At 38.3% G+C, this 21,685-nt stretch overlaps 2 protein-coding genes across 2 annotated transcripts in view; one reads left to right on the forward strand and one right to left on the reverse strand.

Moving 5' to 3' along the window:
- The window catches only part of LOC134675474 (plastin-2), a 77,304-nt gene extending 59,649 nt beyond the window's left edge, over nucleotides 1–17,655 (reverse strand). Inside the window, exon 1 of the mRNA XM_063533743.1 lies at nucleotides 17,332–17,655. Coding sequence (XP_063389813.1) covers nucleotides 17,332–17,394 — 63 coding nt within the window. The 5' untranslated portion in view covers nucleotides 17,395–17,655. The remainder of the gene's footprint in view (nucleotides 1–17,331) is intronic.
- Nucleotides 17,656–18,972: 1,317 nt separating this feature from the next.
- On the forward strand, nucleotides 18,973–19,749 carry LOC134675620 (protein lethal(2)essential for life-like). The gene has a single exon (XM_063533946.1). The coding sequence runs from the start codon at nucleotides 19,121–19,123 to the stop codon at nucleotides 19,658–19,660; it is 540 nt and encodes a 179-aa protein (XP_063390016.1). The 5' UTR covers nucleotides 18,973–19,120; the 3' UTR covers nucleotides 19,661–19,749.
- Nucleotides 19,750–21,685: the final 1,936 nt, after the last annotated feature.

Below are 21,685 nucleotides of genomic sequence, written 5' to 3' on the forward strand. Positions count from 1 at the left end.
ACAACTTATTTGAAATTTCCACTGTCGGAAATTTCTGCCATCAAATTTCTCTACTCTCATTGCATTAGTGACCTCCATCTTGAGAGTAGATATTTTACGCAAATCGGACAATCGCAAACTTATTTCTGCTCTTCACAGTTTATTTCTACGCGCACTAGCGTGCCTGGGCCTCATAACCTGTTGAGGCCAGGCTTTTATTAATTAAACTATGAGAATTCTTTTAATACTGTTTTTATTCAACTCCCATTATCGGTTACAACATTGCGACGTGAACAGTGCATTGTCAGAGGCGCCACACGGCGGAAACTAGATAGAACTAAAAACAACGTTTACAGAGACAGATATTAGCTTTTAATTTATACTCCAATAAAACAAACTGCTGACAAATATAAAGTACCTACTTAAAGCCTTAAATGAAGTATTTATGATTACTTAAGCCGATTTATTTCTAGGCCAGAACATTAGTTGTGGAATAGTTTAAGTAAACTGTACTAAGGGCGTGGTCTCAAATGTGACGTTCCATGGTAAAAGCTGCCTTATGGTGGCTGGCGGTTACATCACATAATGCCGCAATAATATTGGAGTGGCGTTAATAATAGCGTAAGCGCCAACCGCCATAAGGTACCTTTACCTGTGGGACGTCACAAATAGTTAAGTAAATCTTAAATGCCATTCAAACAACATTTACATCTTTACTTGGCGTTATTGGGGAAATTCCTAGTGCTTAGTTTTTACACTTACTTAGTTAGACATTTTTTTACTCCTACAGCAAAAAGTTAAGTCTTTAAATGAGCAGAAAAAATCGAGGTCAGCGAGGTGAGTATAAAAATAACTGTATCTTAGACCTTTAACAACTGTCTAGACTTTAATGTTTAAGACAATGAAGGAGTAATCAAGTACTTTCACACGATTTTTGTGGTAACGCTAAAACATTGTGGTCGTCGCGTTTCAACGGTTTAATTTTCCATTTCATAGAACTACTAGCGACCCGCCCCGGCTTCGTACGGCATAAACTCAAAAACTACTGAACGGATTTTCATGCGGTTTTCACCTATCAATAAAGTGATTCTTGACGAAGGTTTATGTGTATAATTTGTTAACCCGTGCGAAGCCTGGGCGAGTCGCTAGTAATAAAAATATGAGCAGACTGTCGGACGAGAAACAATATAAATATGAAACTATAAGAATGTGGGACGAAAAAACAGTATGGCAGATTGGTCATGCTGATGCGCCGACTCTAAGCAAATGGATAAATGTAATAATATAATGTATAGGTAACGATTCTTTTTTTAATAAATATATAAATAAAATAAAATACGTTGAGGTTGAGATACATGAGGTTAAGTTCTGATTTTTACCTTGGGTTTCTAAGGCACTCCATTTATCAAAGTCTTAATTCTATATCCATCCAGCCTCATCATTCGATTATTCATATCGAATACCGAAACGATTATTTACTCGTTCAAATGTATGTACCAGAATACTGATGAGGTGCGGTATGATTCACTCCAAGTACTCTATCACTCGACGAAAAGCATTTGGTAAACCTCTGTATATTCGATCATCCAAGTTATAATAACAAACGTATCGTATATTACTAACATTCGGTCTTTAACCACAAACGTTCTAAGAACGAAGAAAGTTCAAAGACACTTACTACGTTTTTGTATTAGACAGCGGTGCCTCGTCACTTCACAATGCTGCTTGTTACATCCAAAAGAGCGTATGGCTATACAAAACTCTATGGCATTATACTTTTTTCGTTCAGAATGACATTGGCCCTCTCACCTTAATGCGCAGTGACTCACAGACTGTTGACCTAAGCAAAGCGAACAAAACTCAACACATTCACAACACAACCCTCATACCATCCGAGAATAACCAGTATAAGCGTGATATCTGCTTTTATGTACAGATTTTAATAGTCTGGGTCAAGTAATACTAGCCAAAAGCTTAAAGTATTTAACAAATAAGTAAACTAAATTCTTTGTGTGCGTCAGAGAGGCTGTGTGCGTATCTTCGAAGCTATGCGAGCCTAGTACTTGGACCGTTCTAAAGCCGTATTAAAGGATTTGGTCGGCTTAAGGCTGGCTGACCATTTTGTGTCCTGGCCATAATAGGAGGCGGAACGGTATTTGGTATGCCTTTGATGGACACTCTAATGATACTTATATTTTTATAAGCTTTTATTTGAATTTGTTGGTGTAAGTTTCTATTAAATATTTTATAATCAATTATGAATTAGTGTCAATAGAGGTATTTTTAAACGTGACCAAACATTGTTATGGATGTATATGTAACTCATTATGAAAGACATGAATGATTGAAGGTACGCACAGGAATTCTTTAATAAAATAACGGAACTTTTAAGAATTTAGGTTTATTAGAATCTGACTTATTTGATTTGAGGACAAATTAATGATACAAAAAAGTAAGCCAGTATGCGTTCTTTTTTACAATGTTCCTTGCGTAATTACATACCTACGTCTTAGGAATATACAAAACAAACAAACATACTAAGTAAAGCCGTACTGATAGTTTCTTTAACTATGTTTTCGCAAATTAAAATTCAGTTAAAATCGTTACGAAACTTTAAATTTGTCCCATTTCATTGCAGTTTTTGACTAGACACAGTTGGAATATTGATTATTCTACCCCTTTACTATCCCTTGCCACGCATTAGGACCCCCAAATTGCGTGAACACGTGTTACCACATCTACATATTGCTAAACTTGCAAAAACGGGCTTTAAAAGTTTTCTAAAATGTCTTTAATGTACAGTTTATCGCCCTAAAACATACGTGGATAGGACAGCTATCTTTGATTAAACTTTCTAATAGCCCTAATGCCCCTAATATAACCATTAGTCATATCTAATGGCAGTAATCTTATCTCACGATTAATAATCAATAATTTATCCATTTGTCGCTAGCATTATAATTACAAAATGTCGAAGCCTGTTCGTAACTAAACGTTTCCCAATTAATTTGATACTATCACATTTATATCAAATACTGTAACTTTATGAGTTATGATTATTATAATTATACAGCTCTGTTCATATTACAATCGTCCCAGTAGCTATTAATTAACGTTTACTCATATATCTCAATTACATCGTATTATATTCCAATAAAATTACATTATATTTTAACCCGTTCGCGTTCTATAATTTATCGAGTGTAAATTTCGCCCGATTTTAATGAATCGAGTTTTATATCGATACGCGCGGATTGTTTTCGATTAACTCTCGCTATCGAGTTGTTCTCAGGTTCCAGTCACTTACTAATTACTTGCCTCGACCAATTTAATATGATCTTTTATTACCTAAAATTACATTGCTGATTGAAGATATTCATACTGGTTAGTGTATGCGAATGTTTGCGAAGTAACTAATGGAAATAACTAATCAGTTGAAAGAATCAGATAAAACGTTTATATCGTATACGTATCATAATTACAAGCGTGAAAGTATTTAATTTGGATCATTTGAGTCGTGAAATTTGATATAGCTTCGATAACAGGTGTGATATTTGATATAGGATGAATATTATTTGATCTTTCTGAGAAAGCTTCTTGGCTAGGTCTCGATGCAGATAATCACGACATCTGTCTAAATCTCGACCCAGTTTAAATCTCGGTGCAGGGTGTCCAAATATATGCAGGGGTGCTAAGTTAATAGTTTAGTAACAACCATACCAAATATACTTGCGGCGCTCTCGAAATTCATCATCGTGTGCAGGATTTTACTTACCTACAAATAGGAGAACATTCTCTAAGCTAAGAATTATATGCAAAATAAACAAACTAATTTAAGAGATAATCTGTTCGTTCTACCTACTTAGCTTATTCTGATGTTTAAACTCGCAAAGGCTCGCCGATGGAAACCACAAGTAATTCGACTGTGGACATTTAGCCTCACTAAACGTGATTCAGTTAACCGCAACGGACGGAGAAAGTACGATGACAGACGGCCTGTCACGGGCAAATGGTATTTTGACTTCAGGGCCTACCGAGAACCACGTTCGACGTGTTACCTCTCTGTCGCACTTGTAAATTCGTACGTAAGTGTGACAGGGACGCAACACGTCGAACGTGATTCGCGGTAGGCATCTGGCCCTAAAGGAAAGTTGAATTAAATCAACACATACATGTGTATCAATCGTGTAACATTGTCACGTTTTCACTGAACTCGTTTTTGTATTAGAAATAATTAGATAGAAGTAAACATAAGGATTCTTATCGGGGATTTTATGCGGAATAAAAATTATGTCAACTACATAGTGCATTATTTATTTCAAAAACTTCCGCATAATGTATTTATAACATCACGCATACTTGTGCGGAGTTCTCTTCCAAATTATAACTAACTAACTGTTATGGCTCAGCGATCCAAAGAGAATCTTGGCCTCCAAAACTCCCGCCAGTTACTGCAGCGAAGCTGAAGCAGACCCGCCGTCACACTGTCTTCCCAGCGATACCTGGGCTATAACCGCGAAAATCGAAGTTCGCAAATTGCGGGCATTTTTCTCTGTCACTCTAATAACCTCTTCATTGGAGTAAAAGAGAAAGATCCCCGCAATTTGGGTTCAATTCGGTTTTCGCGGTAGCCCCTCTGGACCGGACGGCCACCAGTGGGGTCCCCAGAATGCCGGCCCAAAAAATAGTTCTCATTATTTTAACTGAGTGGTTAATGATCACGAAACTAAAGCATAGAAAGCAAATAACTCTACAGACGCCAATATTGTTACCTATTGTTCTATGTATTTCTCTGATAACTTCTCATCAAACTAATTATAGCAATACAAAGTAACTACCAATTTGAATATAGTTAGCATTTTCCTTGTTCTCTCGCTTTTCCATTTCAACATGCAAAACAGTTGGTACAAGCGAATAAATTAGTTCTCAAGTTGGAATCGTTTCGCAAATACCTAAGTTTTATGTAATGAAATGAGACACCGATTCGGGCCACGTTGCTGGTTTAAATTCATTGTGTATAGGAATTTCAATTGCAAAATGTGGAGTTCGGTCTTCTTGCTTTATGAAACTAATTTGAGAGTGTAATTTGTTTGATAACTGCAATCAATCCTTGGAAGGATAATAAGGAAGAATGCAATGATATTTTTTTTTATTTACATCATTTTATTAAAAATCGTAAGTACAATTTTCGAAGTACTGTATAAAAGAAGCCTTTTCAAAATCCTTGAAAAGGCTTCATAATCCTTGGAAGGATAATAAGGAAGAATGCAATGATATTTTTTTTTATTTACATCATTTTATTGAAAATCGTAAGTACAATTTTCGAAGTACTGTATAAAAGAAGCCTTTTCAAAAAGACCTTCATTAAGACAGCACCTCTTCAAAGATGACCTTTTAAGGCAACAGAACGATGGTGACTTTTCGAAATTAGAGGCCAATGATTGTTGTTCTTTAAGGTTCCGTCACACAGGCGCGTTTACCGGGCGGAGCGTGAGCGCGGCGTGAGCATTTTATATGTTAAATGCGCCTGTGTGACGAAACCTTTAAAAAGTCAATCATTGGGTGTAGTTTGTCTTAGATAAGGAATTGTGGTTGTGTCTTTTAGAACAACAGTATAATCGGATGGCCACTTCTAATGACAATCGTACTCGTAATGACTCCACTTTGTCTTCGGTTTTTCCACTTTCCGTCTTTTATCATAATAGGTTTTCAATGTTTGCTATTAACCCGTTGATATGTCTAGTTTCCATGTACAGTCAGCAGCAGAAATTGCTAAGCGGGCCGGTGTTCAAAATGATCTTGACGCGACTTTATTGTTAAGAGAATAAGAGCGTGTCAAGGTAATTTCGAACACCTCGTCCGATTAGCAACTTCTGCTGCTGACTGTCGGAAGACACAATACCTATTACACACACAATCACTAACAAAAGTAGATTCTAATTAGCAGTTTTTGCTGTTACTCCCACAGCGATTCGATTCACACTCGAGAAACCTTCGATTTCCAACCGTGATAAATGCTTAATAAGGTCTATTACAGAAATAATAGTTTTACTCTGAATTCTTCTATTAGTAACGTTACAATTATTCACGGGTCCCTTCTAAACAGTGTTGCCAGGGCTCTGGAGTCATAAGTCATAAGTTACGTTTCGTTTCCCTAAAAGTCACGTTTTTGCTGCTTAAGTCACATTTTTATATTATTGTACATTTTATGGGTAGGTATAGCTGGTCAAGCTAATCTTGTCAGTACAAAAAGCCGCGAAAATCAAATTTTCTATGAGACGATATCCCTTTGCGCCTACATTTTTCAAATTTGACGCCTTCTTCTACTGACAAGATCTGCTTGACCAACTTTAAATCGATTTTCAGATTCAGAAAATAATATATTTCACAAAAAATCTACTAACTTTTTATGATTTTTCTTTTTGAAACACACTATTTCATACTTATTGCTATTTGTGATCGATTTCATGAATTTTAAGGCGTATCCAGACTAGTCAATTTTTCGCCAATCTGATTAAATTGCCCGATCGAATCAGGACGTGCGGACGCAAACGCCAATTTGGCTCGCCGAATTAAATCGCCGATTATGACCGATATTACCGATAAAACGGAGTACGGGCGCAAGAATACCAATTTGTGACGCCAGTATTTTCTTTTTGGGGCATTTTTTCAATTTAGGGGTACTAATATAATATCACCATAAATCTATTGATATTTTTGTTCCTGAAAATAATCAATTCTACCAGCAAAATTTGCATTGATTACTTTGCCTCACATGTGGATAAAATGCAACTTTCTTATTAGTTTTTGAACAATCACGAGAGCCTTTAAGCGGTATCCAGACGAGATGAACAAATCGACTGATTTGATCAGAAATAAAATTGGCGTCAATCTCCGATTTAAGGTGTATTCAGATTACCCCGGCTACTCACGTAACGATAAATCGTTGCGATAAAACTGTGCAGTCCGACTGTGCAGATAAATCGAACCGTGTGTATGTCGATTATCGTAACGATTTGTCATACACACGGTTCGATTTATCTGCACAGTCGGACTGCACAGTTTTATCGCAACGATTTATCGTTACGTGAGTAGCCGGGGTTAGTCAAATTTTCGCCAATCTGATTAAACTACCCGATCGAATCAGAGGCCGCCAGAGGCGTATAGATAACTACTAGGTATACTATCAAACTAAATAACACCGTCATGTCAAGGTAACAAGTCTCATTTTGCCACGACTATTATAATAAACGTGATGGTGGATGTAAAGCCCCCTCCAGACTATGTGCGTGAATCGCGGCGCGACGTCGCGGAGCGAACATATCGCGAAGTTGATGTATGACTCCACACTCGCACACTTCACGGCGATTTCGCAGTTTGGTTTGCGGCAAGATGGCGGAAAAGCATCAGCTGATCGAGTTTAACTGTTAGTTATCTATGGCATCATACGTGATTTAGCTGTTTTTCCATTTTGATTTCTTGTGAAACCGTAAAATATAGCTGCTTAATGTAATATAATCATAATATAATTAATATTTATCTGGCCACAGAAGAGCCAAAATAGTGTGTAATGTGGAGTCTTGCAAGTTCGCGCTTCGCGTCTCCTTTAGCCCCCTCCAGACTATGTGCGTGAATCGCGGGCGAAGCCGCGAACGCAAGTGTGGCGTCGATTTCGCAGATTGTTCACGCCTTCGCGCCTTGTTCTCCGTTTTTTGTCGGTATTTCGGCCCGCGTCAAAGGAGACGCGAAGCGCGAACTTGCAAGACTCCACATTACACACTATTTTGGCTCTTCTGTGGCCAGATAAATATTAATTATATTATGATTATATTACATTAAGCAGCTATATTTTACGGTTTCACAAGAAATCAAAATGGAAAAACAGCTAAATCACGTATGATGCCATAGATAACTAACAGTTAAACTCGATCAGCTGATGCTTTTCCGCTATCTTGCCGCAAACCAAACTGCGAAATCGCCGTGAAGTGTGCGAGTGTGGAGTCATACATCAACTTCGCGATATGTTCGCTCCGCGACGTCGCGCCGCGATTCACGCACATAGTCTGGAGGGGGCTTTTGACGCGGGCCGAAATACCGACAAAAAACGGAGAACAAGGCGCGAAGGCGTGAACAATCTGCGAAATCGACGCCACACTTGCGTTCGCGGCTTCGCCCGCGATTCACGCACATAGTCTGGAGGGGGCTTAATGTCAAAGTGCCAGTGCAAGTGTCAACTTGGGTGCGTTCACTGCGTTCCTAAATAATACGAATTGCAGAATTCAACTTGTCCAAAATTCGACTAGCTTAAAAAGTCACAAAAATTGCCTCATGATCGAAAGTCACGCACATGTCACACGAGAAGGCCAAAATTCACGAAAATTGTGACTTTTGTGACCATCTGGCAACACTGCTTCTAAAGACGGCAGGTCGGGCTTGACCCGCGCTTGCAATGTATTATATTCTTATAACTTGCCGAAGTCCAGCAAAGTTAATGTTTAAATATTCAACCAGTAAATACGTGGCGGCTTCAGTCCAATATCAACCTTCGTGCATTCTGACAAGGTTTAGGGCTCATTTAGACGACGCGAGACTCGCATGCGCATTTCATTACATTGCGGTTTTTGAACGGTCGGTTGAATTTGACGTAACCAACAGTCCGCAATGTAACTAAAATCGCATGCGAGTTCACGCGCCGTCTAAATCAGCCCTTAGAATGACTCGCCGCGCACGATATGCGTGGCGTTTAAAGGGTTAAAAGAACCAAAACCAGTGTGACTTTCATCCATTCTAAGATCGAAGTTCGACTTGATAAGTGTTTGGAACACCTTTTACCCAGACTTCGGTCATTGCCATTAAAGACCATCCAATAGAATAAGGCCTGTAGAAGGTCAACCAATTCATCTTAAAGACCTTACTTACTAAAGAATTAGAGAGATCTAGTAATACTGGTAAGAAATGAGGATACTTTTTGCAGCGTTTTTTTTTTGCTCTTTCGTCTTAGGGATGTCACGACGCTGTCATTGGTTGACAAAGAATTCATTTGAATACATTAAATAATTATGTTACAATTTACAGCCGCATAGACTTATCTCTGTCTCCCTCGCACTTGTCTTATTAAAAAAGGATGCATATACAAAAGGAGGGATAGAAGATGCTTTGTCTATAGCGATAAAATGCGATGACTAATAAAGACTTTCTGAAATAAGGGCCTAGCCAAGGTGACGACTTTTGCAGAAAACAAGACGGAACGCTATCATTTCCATGCATTATTTACGTTTATCTCAGCGTTTCGCTTTCTGCAGAGGATTGTCATCTTGGCTCTAGCCAAAAGGGGTCTACCCCCAGACATTAGATATCATAACATAGCGCCGATGCCAATGAACTACGAAACAGAAAGCTATTAAGGTTCATACAATTTTAGATTGGAATCATGGGTGTTTCCTGTTGTTGTGTTAAGGCCAATCTCTTCGCCGTATATGGGTGGGGTCGATAACCACCTAATATTGGGCAGGATTTTAGCACTTGATGTATGAGGTTATGAACCGATCGTCGACTGACAGAAACATTAATAACCTCTGACCAAGTAAATACAGGAAAAGGCGATCCGGGGCCTCTTACACAAACTGATGACCGGGGTACACTGAAAATTTCTCATTCACACTTGCATAATCGCAGCAAGAGTGAAACAGATAGAAATATATAAAACACGGTCGTCAGTTCGGTTAGCAGATAGGTCGATATCTCTCCGCTAATTATTGCGAAAAGATAAAGATAAAAGACGAAAGACTCGTTATTCGTGACGATCGCAAAACATGTACAGACAACCAAAAACAAATGCACAGCCAAAGAATTTACGACCATTACGACCCATTTCGTACCTTGTCACAGTGACAGTCAATATGAAAGTCGCTATAGTCAGACCCTAAAAAGCCTGCAGCGATTTTGATAGCCCAAGCCCACGCAGTGCAAGTGTCATTTTAAACGTCAAACTTCTATGAAATTATGACGTTTACATAACAATGTATGTGGGCTATCAAATCCACTGCAGACTTTGTTTGGTGCGACTATAGAGACCTCACACTATTGTCATAAAATGGGTTAGATAATTTAATTCTTTGACTGTACATCACGTAATAAGCCCGCTCCACACTCGTGCGCGAATCGCTGCGCGAAGCCGCGAACGCGAGTCTGGAGTCGATTTCGCATATCAGCGAACTAGACTCCACACTCGCGTTCGCGGCTTCGCCCGCGATTCACGCGCATAGTCTGGAGGGCGCTATAGACCTACTCTGCCGTAGGGCCCTTTCGGGGATGCCACGACAGATTTTCATTGATTAGACTAGTGTATGGTGCCCACCTATAAAAATAAGTCAGTAAATGCTAATGTAAAGTATACTTTAAAGGGTCTAACATTGACCACCTTTATACAGGAGCCTTTAATAGGTATTATATTACGCCAGGTCACACGGGTCACATGCTCTTACGTCATTCGACCACATTCTTCGCCAAGGCCGATGCATCGAACGCTAGGCATCGTTGCCAGTACATTAATTACCTTCATTACGGCTATTAGGACTAAACTATTCACAAAATTCGATTATGAGCTGGTTTCTAGTATAATTTGAATTGAACCCTAGACTCGTAAGAATTGTGAGGAATCGGAGATCAGAGGTATTTGGTCTGTGTAGCTTTGAGAAGTGCACGTTTGCGTTTTAAGGTCAGCGATGGAAAAAACTGACAATTAACTCAAATTGTCCGGTTTGTGTTAATGATATATATTTTTACTTCGCTGCTAAGCGAAAAAGAAGAATACAAAATGCGTCGCTACACTAGAAATTATATAGTAAAATGGTACACATTAAGTTATTTGAAGTCCAAAAGAGGCAAAATACATTAGAATTAATTGGAAAACTATATTATAATATAATTTATTCATTACCTACTGGAATGTTGTGACTCAATATGCGCAGCAAAAAGAGAAATGTTTTTGTCCCATGCATTGGTTAATTAAAACAAGCGATAAGTTATCTCTTTGACAAGACATGCATGCTAAGATTCTTAATTGGATCGTTTACAGTTAGGTACATATTCCATGTTCACACAATTAAAATAGTTTAAAAAGCTTAACATTGCTCAGTCAGGTATGTATCGATATTTGCTAAAGGATGGGACTAAAAAAACCAAACTTGCGAGATAGAAATCTTCAACAGCGTAATACTTCTCGCATGAATGAATGATTTTTTTGGAAGTTTAGCACATTTTTTACAAATATAAGAAATGCGTTCTTCAATTTGTTTTTTACATTAATCCCAATTAAAGACTTGATGGAACTGTCATTTAGAGGCCATCATTTCACGCAAGAGATATACTATATCTTTACGAATATATACTCTGTATCTTTAGGTATTTAAATAAAAGTAAACAAATAATTTGTACATTTTCGGGTAGTTGTAACATTTATTGGTTAAACAACCAAATATAAAACCGCCTGAATCTGTCACTGAACGACCTGACTTTAACCTACTTCATTTTATCATGTAATGTTTTCATCTACCCTCAACTGGCTTAAGGAGCCATTTGAGGGTAGATTTTGTTTACTTTTATTTAAAGAAATAAAGATACAGACTATAGTTCAAAACATAGTCTAATAAAACATGGTCTTCTCTTCCCAGAGTGACACAAGCCTATCGTCACAATAGCATGGCCGCTATATACAGCGCTATCGCATATTATCATATTAATCATATAGCGCTGTCGCATGATGACGTAGGCTTGTGTCAGTCAGGTGACCTAGAAAAGACGGGAAGAGAGTACCAGGCGGAGTATATTATTATGCCATGAGTTCAAAACAACTGCGTCCAGTGTGTATTGGGTTTTAGCTCGCTTGCGTTGGGTGAGTGTTTGTAACGACGGCAGATGCCTACCTGTCTGCATTTCGTCAAGCAACACGTGCAGTTAACGCTAAAATTAACTGAAGTACTACTTCCCGTGATACCCTGTTTATTCTACTGCGTTTCCACTTGAGATTCAAGAGATATAAACAGTTTGAAGGGGTGAACCCTCAAGCTCTGTTTTTGGGGTTCCTTATCGCAGTCGGACGGAACGGAACACTCATTGACGTATTATATCTAAGGACGGGCCTTACGGGCACTAAAAATGGTACTAGTTCAGCGGTGTCATTCACGAATTTGAGCCAATCGTGCAGTCTAACACAACTAGTGGCAGCCAATCGCGCGCGTGATACGAACTCATCAACCAATCGCGTTGTAGCGGTGTCACACCGCTGTACTGGCCCCATTCATGCCCCATTCTTATTGTACGTAAGGCCAGTCCTTGGATATAATACGTCAATGGGAACACTGTGTTGTCTGTTCAGACCCTTTTCTCAGGGACGCGTGGAGGTTTAAAGATCATTTTAATATGAAATACTCAGGTCTTCTACCGCTCGGAGAAGTGAAAAAATCAAACTTTTAAATACATAAGTACCTACTTATACCTTATGTGCGCCATAGCCATTCACTATTATGATGTTGACGTCGATGTAGTAATGTTTATTAGTCATCTGTTTTTATCATCACTTTTAATAACTACATATGTACTTACTTTATCTATACACGTATTGTATAGTAATAGTAAGATGATAAAAATATACTATGTATGTCAGTTTCTCAGTAATATATGTAGTCAATGGGGTATTTCATAGATGGCGCCAAGATTGATCAAATTCTTGTTTTTCCGTTCAAAGAATGACATTTCCGCACGTGGATCGAACGACGTTTTTTAATACAGTTGCGAAAAAATAAGAAAAACATTATTAATCGTACACTAAACAAAAGTGGTAACAGTGACAGCTCGGTTAGACGTCGTCTTTAAGTATATTATATCTATGGGCGTTTGGCAGCTATTCCGTTCCATTCAGTCAACTTATTAAGAACGGAATTTTCAATATTGAATATTAAAAAATAAACGTGTTATAATGATGAAGAGGTAAGTAATTAAATATGTAATATTTTTCGTATTCTTACATTAACGGTAGGTTTTTATGCTGATTACGACGTTTAAAGGAAACTAATATTAACACTCATCAATAAATAGTCGTGAATTGGAACAAGTATAAATTTAAAAAAATTGGAAAAGTAAAAAGCACTAGTTCGAGATAACCAACTTTCCGCACGCTAAACAGCTACGTAAAGTAGCACTTTTTGAGCAACTGTATTAAAAAGTACCCATACCTACATATAGATATTCACAATAATTCACTTAATATTCATGCAAATCCCTTAGGGTCACCCCACATCTGGCGTCTTTCGAGCGTCGGCGTCTACAATTCTATGGCCGCTGCTCGACGCAACGTCGACGCAACTGCGCAGCGACGTCATTTTCCATAGCGCTGAGTGGCGCTGACCAGACGCCGACGCTCGAGGGACGCTAGATGTGGGGTGGTCCTTAAACCAAATTTCTACCTTAAGACTTAAATAATTGAATACCTCCTTCTTGGTCGTGACCTCATGTCTGAGGGATGTGACTCCTATGGGGTATTCTTCCTATCACTGCTCTCCAGGCCTCTTGATCTTCGGCCATCTGCATCGTTGCCTCGAGCGAAGTCTGGGTAGTATTTTGGACTACATCTGACCATATACTGGGTGCACGCCCTCTACTCCTTCGTCCGAGTACTTCGTCGTAATTCAATATACCTACTAAATTATATAAAAAAACCGGGCAAGTGCGAGTCAGACTCGCGCACGAAGGGTTCCGTACCTTCCAAGCAAAAAAAAAAACGGTCACCCATCCAAGTACTGACCACTCCCGATGTTGCTTAACTTTGGTCAAAAATCACGTTTGTTGTATGGGAGCCCCATTTAAATCTATATTTTATTCTGTTTTTAGTATTTGTTGTTATAGCGGCAACAGAAATACATCATCTGTGAAAATTTCAACTGTCTAGCTATCACGGTTCGTGAGATACAGCCTGGTGACAGACGGACGGACGGACGGACGGACAGCGAAGTCTTAGTAATAGGGTCCCGTTTTACCCTTTGGGTACGGAACCCTAAAAAAAATCAATTTCACAAATTTACAAAAGAAAAGTAAAATAAATTCAGCCTGGTTTCCCATTATGTACTAAAATATGTAAGACTGATAGCTACACTTGTTCATGGCTAAAACATGTCAAGGAGACGATTACACACGCTTTTTGAATACTAAAACATGTGGCTCAGAACAAATACCTCTTGGGTAATGTAGTGACGCATGCATACATGTAATATATGTAATACTTACATGTAAGTATGTAAATGGATGAGTAAGGTTGTATTTTTATGTTACGGGATATAGAGATACAGAAGAAATAATAGTACTACCGTACAAAAAGGACACTTCCTACAAACCCGAAGTTTGACAGCGATTCAGGATCGAATCATGCTATCCCTTTCTAATATACAGCATTATCCCTTTCGGCTATTTAGGGTTGTCAAAATTCAAGTGATTATCTTATCTGTGGTCGTGCACACAAGGAAGTCAAGTGGTGCCAACCCTAATAATTACTCGGAGCAATGCCGAGCCGAACGGAGCAGAGTTCGACCGAAGTCAAGAGTGTCTCCCCACTGATAGAGAACAGAGATACATATAGCAGGGGTTCCCAACACTTTTGCGTCGAACTTCCTCACCCTCAGATAGTAAAATACATGTTCATGCTACAATGGTAAACAAAGTTTTCATGCAGAGAGGTGAAATGTTCATGATTGCGGTCTGACCAAACTAACTATGCACGGCATTTGCAATGACATAGCGTGACAACGCCAATAATTAATCTCAAATTTCTATTATTTTTGGATGCGTAAATGTTTTATTCTAGCCAAAAATTAGGTAAAAATTGTAGAAACAAAAAGTATTTTAACATTAACAACTAAGCACATTTGGAGCATAATAGGTACCTGTACTGTACCTACCTATTAATTCATAGTTCCCAGGACCGGAGTCAGTGGAAGAACATGATTCGAGCTCTACACCTCAGCAGGGGAAAACACGATGGAAAAAAGAAGAGAATTCATAGTTTGGTGACTAGTTTACAATTACATAAAGTTACAAATACACGAAATATTTCCCACACCCAAAATCTCAGGGTATGATAATGACACTCCGTCACTTTATTTGGTCCAAAGTTGTTGCAAAGTTAGTTTGGTTCAATGTTGTTGCAAAGTTAGTTTGGTTCAAAGTTGTTGCAAAGTTAGTTTGGTTCAATGTTGTTGCAAAGTTAGTTTGGTTCAATATTGTTGCAAAGTTAGTTTGGTCCAAAGTTGTTGCAAAGTTAGTTTGGTTCAATCTTGTTGCAAAGTTAGTTTGGTCCAAAGTTGTTGCAAAGTTAGTTTGGTTCAAAGTTGGTGCAAAGTTTGTTGGTGCAAAGTTAGTTTAGATGGACTAATTAATTTCATAAAAAATCTATAACTATTCTGATCAGTAGGTATAGACTAATACAATGGAACTCTATGTGTAACAAGACAGAGACTGGTCAATACTGGGTGTAAATATTTTATGAAGCTTTTGACTATACCGTAGTCTCTTAAACTAGGGCACGAGGTTAAATGAAGTATATACTTAATGAACTACTTGTGGTTACTTAAATGTAATACACTAATGAGCAATTAAAATGACTTAATCTGAACAGAAATTCTGTATTAAGTGACCTATTTGACCAAGTGAAAGCAAAGGGTTCCATTTCAGCTTGAGCTAAATTTCATTCATTTGTCTGGATGTACTTAATTTATATAGGTCACATTTTATAAGTTTGTCATGGAATTAGGAAGGAAGGAATTCAGTCTTTCGATATTTTTCAAAATGGTCTACAGGTCACAGGGCCACTAGTTTATTGGAGTTAAGTCTTCTTAAAGTGAAGGGCATGATATTAAATAAGTTGTAAAAATATGCAATTACAGGCATAACATGTTAGTCCCTAATGCGAAAGTAAATCTGCCTGTTACCTTTTCACGCTTAACACATTCACTGTCCGTGCCTGGTATATGGGATATGGGTCACGGCAGGCCTGTATTACAAAGCCGTAAGGTTAACAATTCAGATTGGGACTCCTCCTCCGTAAGTCGTTCCCTCACTGCTGAGGATCATGGCTTCGACGGAAATGTTGCAATAGACTTCTCCATTTTCAGATTGGGACAGTGAATGTGTTAAACCGCTGAACTTTTTAAAATGAAATTTATTATGGAGAAACTTAGAGGCCTGGGGAAGGACATAGGACATAGGGTAGTTTTTATTAACCATTATCATCATTCTACCTAGACAAAGTCGCAGGAAGCTTGTATCTTATAATTGAATCATATTGATTGATATAGTATATTGGATTATATGTATATACCGATGATGTCAACTAAGTCAATAAGTGCTTGTTCTGCTGATTGTGTTGAATTAATTTAAGTATGTGGCCTTGAAGATATTGTTTTTGTGTGGAAGTTTTAATGAAACATGATCCATTTAGAACAGCATTTTTACTTTACTATATTTCATTATAGTACTGTTTTAAGGTTGCGACTTTCAAATATTTATTGTTTAAGGTTCAAATAGGGTTAACTTAATAATGTATAATTAATAAATAGTCCGTGAAATATTTAAGCATTGCTATTGGAAGGCTTGTTTTAAATGTTATACCTATTTGTTTTTGTACCATTTTAAGTAGGTATAATAAATAAATAAAAATACCAGTAATTGTGTTTATTAAAATAAATTGAATTTAAGGTATTTTGACATTCTGAGGAAACTCAAACATAATAAAATAATGAAATTTAGTTATTATTAAATTAAAATTTATTTTTTATTGCTCTCACAGTATTTTAAAGGTCCAAGTTCCTTGGCAGTTAAAGGTTTACAATACATTATTTACTCAACTAGTAATAAATCCTTACTTAGCATTACATATTGTATGTAGAGAGGTTGCATGACTGTGGGTCAAGTGTATCTGATATCAGTTGGATTGGATATAAATCAAGTTGATAAGATAATACCTAAACAGCGATATAGCAAACTAAAACTATTCATGGAACTTTAATCAACTACCTTGGCATAATTACTTTGACACCTTGAAAAAAAAAACCTAGCTTTTTAAAGTTGTTAAGCACGCCCCCCCAACCTAGGTTATTTTCTTCAAGGCAGTCCGGACCACACACGGTTTAACGACGCAAAAACGATGCAATTCCTGTCCTTATAAGGCAGAGAATTCAAGAATGCTGCGTTAACTGCAAATATTACCACTATTTTCCTACATAGAAATAGAAACTATAGATCGTAACTTAGTCCGGTCCCGCCGGGTTGTAACTTATAAAATAGGTATTATGAATAAATATTTACCTGAGCAAACTGCTCGCGGATTTCAGCCCTTTCCTCATCAGTTAATTTGGTATTGTCTGCCATTGTCACTAATGAATAATCCACAAAAACTAAGATCACAACATCTACCACAATCCTGCGAAATTGTTTCGAGGTGCGAAAAGAATCTCGCACTTGTTTCACTTACACACTAAATACGTATAAAAATATAAAAGATATACAATAATAATCACAGCACTAAAACTTTTCTGATATAAAGCGTTTTTGCAAATCAAATACGCACGCCACTGGCAGCGTAATCACAAACATTCACTGCGAAAACGAACGGCAAAACTTGCTCGACCAACCAGCCTGCCGCAGCGCAGCGCACCCCTAAAGTGTTGCCGTACTTCAAGTTTATTTCAATGAATTATATTCAGTTATTTAGTTTTGCTTTATACATATAATTATAATGAACAGATACTTAAATAAGAATGAAATATGTAATTTTATAATAATCTTCTTCGAGTAATGTAAAGAGACTGATTTTATATGGCAACAATGTCTTTATCGTATAACGCCATCTAGTGTTGAAGAAAAAATACCGAATTCGTAACTTAACTGTAAGACCAAATCATTCCGCTACTCGGCACAAGATGGCGTATGACTACTAGAGAACAATCCAGAATGATCAGGCCGCGTAGCCAAGATGCCGATCGCTTACGCTCCGTAGCGATCGAAACGCAACTGTCACTGTCGCACTTATATGGAAGAGTGATAGAGAGACATAATGCTTTTCGTTGTCGAAGCGATAGCGATTGTAACCTTGGCTAGGCCGGCTGGGCTTGTCATATGAAAGTAGAATCTTCTCCATCTTTCTATCAGGGACTCTTAAACATTGGGTCGCTTTAAACGAATTCTTAATTTTAATTTAAAAAAATCATAACATTTCGACATACGCCTTTATCAGAAATACAAGTTAATTTTTATTAATTATTCATTATTTGAGTTTGGACAAATAGATTGTAACTTAGTATGTGTCAATAAATTTAATTCATAGTTATTTAACTCATTTGCAAAATTTTAATTTTAGAACTATCACATACATAGGTACATACATACAAATTTATTTTCTATTAAAGGTGAAGTTTAGTGGGTGATCAAACTAGTTTCAAAAAGTGTTGCTATGCGAGCATAACCATTAAAGCCAGTTACGTCTACATCATAGATCAGTTCAGTCAGTTGGGTGAACATGGTGATTTTTTAGAATGTTAGCTAGCGGAAGAACCTGAAAATTCAGTTAGGCCTATATAACACTTTAAACTCCCGCGTTTTGTACTCACTCATATTTAATTACACTAACGGGTCTACCGCGATATAATTTCATTGTTTTTACTTTTCATTCCGACGTTTCAGTTGGTGACGTGCAGCTGGGGCAACTCAGTTGAAACATCGGAATCAAAGGTAAAAACAATGAAATTATATCGCGGTAGACCCGTTTGTGTATTTAAATATCAGTTAGGCCTCAATTTAGTTTCATAATTAATGAGCACATATTTTTCTTGTAAATAAAATAAAATAATTGAAGCGAGCGACCCCACACCTGAGCGCTCCTGCCATCGCGAAAATTCTACTCGTTTCGAGAGGGCGCCACTGCACATAAAAGCGCGCGGCGCGGGCCAGTCGAACGTCATTCAAATTCAAACAACGGTTGAGTTCGAAGCGATTCGAAACAAGTGCAATCTACGCCTTCATTTCGTTCTTCTGCATCTTTTGCTGTTGAAAGCACACGATTTATTTCAAGAAGAAGCGTTTATCTGAATTAAGAAAAATGTCTCTGCTTCCGTTCCTGTTTGATTACGAGCTCGAGCGTCCCCGCCGGTTGATGGACCAGCATTTCGGCTTGGCGTTGACTCCAGACGACATCCTGAGCGCTACCGTTGGACCCTTGATGAGCCGGGAGTACTACCGCCCGTGGCGTCAGCTAGCTACCGCTGCTCGCGATCTCGGCTCGAGCATCAAGGCCGACAAAGACAAGTTCCAGATCAACTTGGACGTGCAACATTTCTCGCCGGAGGAGATTTCTGTGAAGACTACTGACGGCTACATAGTGATTGAAGGCAAGCACGAAGAGAAGAAAGATCAGCATGGTTACATCTCGCGTCAGTTTAAGCGTCGCTACGCGTTGCCTGAAGGCTGTACGCCCGAGACGGTGGAGTCTCGCCTGTCGTCCGATGGTGTGCTATCCGTGACTGCTCCGAGAGTCGTGCCGCCTGAGATCCAGGGTGAACGCAAGGTGCCGATCGCGCAAACCGGCCCCGTTCGCAAGGAACTGAAGGACAACGCCAATGGAGACAATACTAACAAGTAATTTAAGTAGTTCTTTTAATTTGATTTGGTGATACTCGTATCTCATTCCTATAAGAAAGACTGATTAAGTTCTAATAAATAAGATTTGTTTAATATATACATTGTTTTACTTCGTTTCACATGAACTGAACCGTCATTGTATCCTATCCCCTATTACCCGTCACTATCACTTTCCTATCCAGTCCAAAATCGCCTTCACTGAGTTCCCTTAGGCCTACGTCCACGGAAGCGTAGCTGCATAGACGCGTACAAGCTTTCCTCGTGGACCAACTACGTATGCACAACTAAGTTAGTTGTGCCATTAGGAATACATATTTTTGATGGCACAACTAGTTGTGCATACGTAGTTGGTCCACGAGGAAAGCTTGTACGCGTCTATGCAGCTACGCTTCCGTGGACGTAGGCCTAAGGGAACTCAGGGAAGGCGATTTTGGACTGGATAGGAAAGTGATAGTGACTGGATACGTAGTTGGTCCATGAGGAAAACTCTCTAATCCATTCTTTATAACACAACTACAGTCAAAAGAGGAAACAGATAGCTATCATATTAATAACCTCTTTAGATATCAGGACCAGTCAGCACGCGCTTCGCCGGAGGCAAACGCATGTCTAGCCTCGGCCGAGCGCGCCTCTGCCCGAGCCGAGCGTTGTCGGTTTTATACCGGGTGTGGCCTGTAACACGGGCAAATAATTAAAACATAGATTGTACTCCTCAAACGGTGACAATTTGTTCAACAACTTTTAAAATTATAGCTTGGCAAAAAAGAGTAGAAATTAAAAAGTGGCAACACTGTAGTGTCATCCCTTTCAAACCAATTTATAGACGGTCAAGCAAATCTTGTCAGTAGAAAAAGGCGCGATATTCAAATTTTCTATGAGATGATATCCCTTCGCGCCTACAATTTTCAAATTTGCCGCCTTTTTCTACTGACAAGATCTGCTTGACCAAGTATATATAAGAAACCGGGACGACCAAGGGCCCAACCTTTTCTGTTCTCTTTCACGACGCAGCAACTAGTATCATTTCTCTCTCCTCGCTCTTTTAAAATGCCGTTTGTCAAAAAAGGACAACCATACTGTTGACAAGGTGGACTTCAAATCAAGTGTTGCCTTTCTTGATGCGCCCAGGCTGTGTATGTGTGCGTAATAGCGTGTATGTGTGCTCTTTTAGGGATGTCAAAAGTCGATTTTAATCATGTTATATATCGATAAACGCTACACAGCGGAACGAAATAGCGATTAAGTGAAGCTTCAATATCTTCGTTAAACATAAACATAATTGAAATGCTAATGGATAATGAATATATTATAATATAATAATATAATTCAATTATTGAGGAACACCTATTTTAGGAGGTATTTATGTATTTTAATTAAATATCTGAACTTTCCCTTGGTTCCCTGCTGGGGCGTGACTATAAAATTGTGATCTGATAACCACGATAAAGAATAAAAGCGTTTTTGGTCATTTTAGGTATCGTTAAGCCTTTGAACTAAAATTAAAATTGCAAGAAATGTCGATAGTTTATCGATATGACTTTATCGACATGGCTACAGCAACGTGGGCCTCATTGTTAATCGTACACTAAACAAAAGTGGCAACAGTGACAGCTCGCTTGTTAAAGGAGTTTTAATAGCTGTTCTTAGGTATTCAAACTATTTACTAGTGACTAAATAAAAAGAAGGAAATAATATGTCATGCATATATTATGTCAATGTCGTATGTGGAAAATAAAATAACGTTTTCGTATATGTGCTATATTTTAATTAATCTTCTCGTAGTGATATCAATCTCCAAAACTGTGTCCACGGCGGACTCCACAGACGCTCTGCTTACACGCATGTGTTAAACTACATCAGGTTATCCGGTCCCACCTACGAAAATGGAGAATATCGCTAAAATACAAATTGGTTTGTTGGAAGGGAAGTTAAATTGGGATACTTGGAAATACAAAGCTGTAAGTCTACTACGAACCGTCCCGCACGCGCTGGAAGTAGTGGAAGGCTCGTTCAAAAAACCCACAGA

The sequence above is a fragment of the Cydia fagiglandana genome, chromosome 22 (assembly GCF_963556715.1).
Source record: "Cydia fagiglandana chromosome 22, ilCydFagi1.1, whole genome shotgun sequence".
Classification (NCBI taxonomy): Eukaryota; Metazoa; Arthropoda; class Insecta; order Lepidoptera; family Tortricidae; genus Cydia; species Cydia fagiglandana.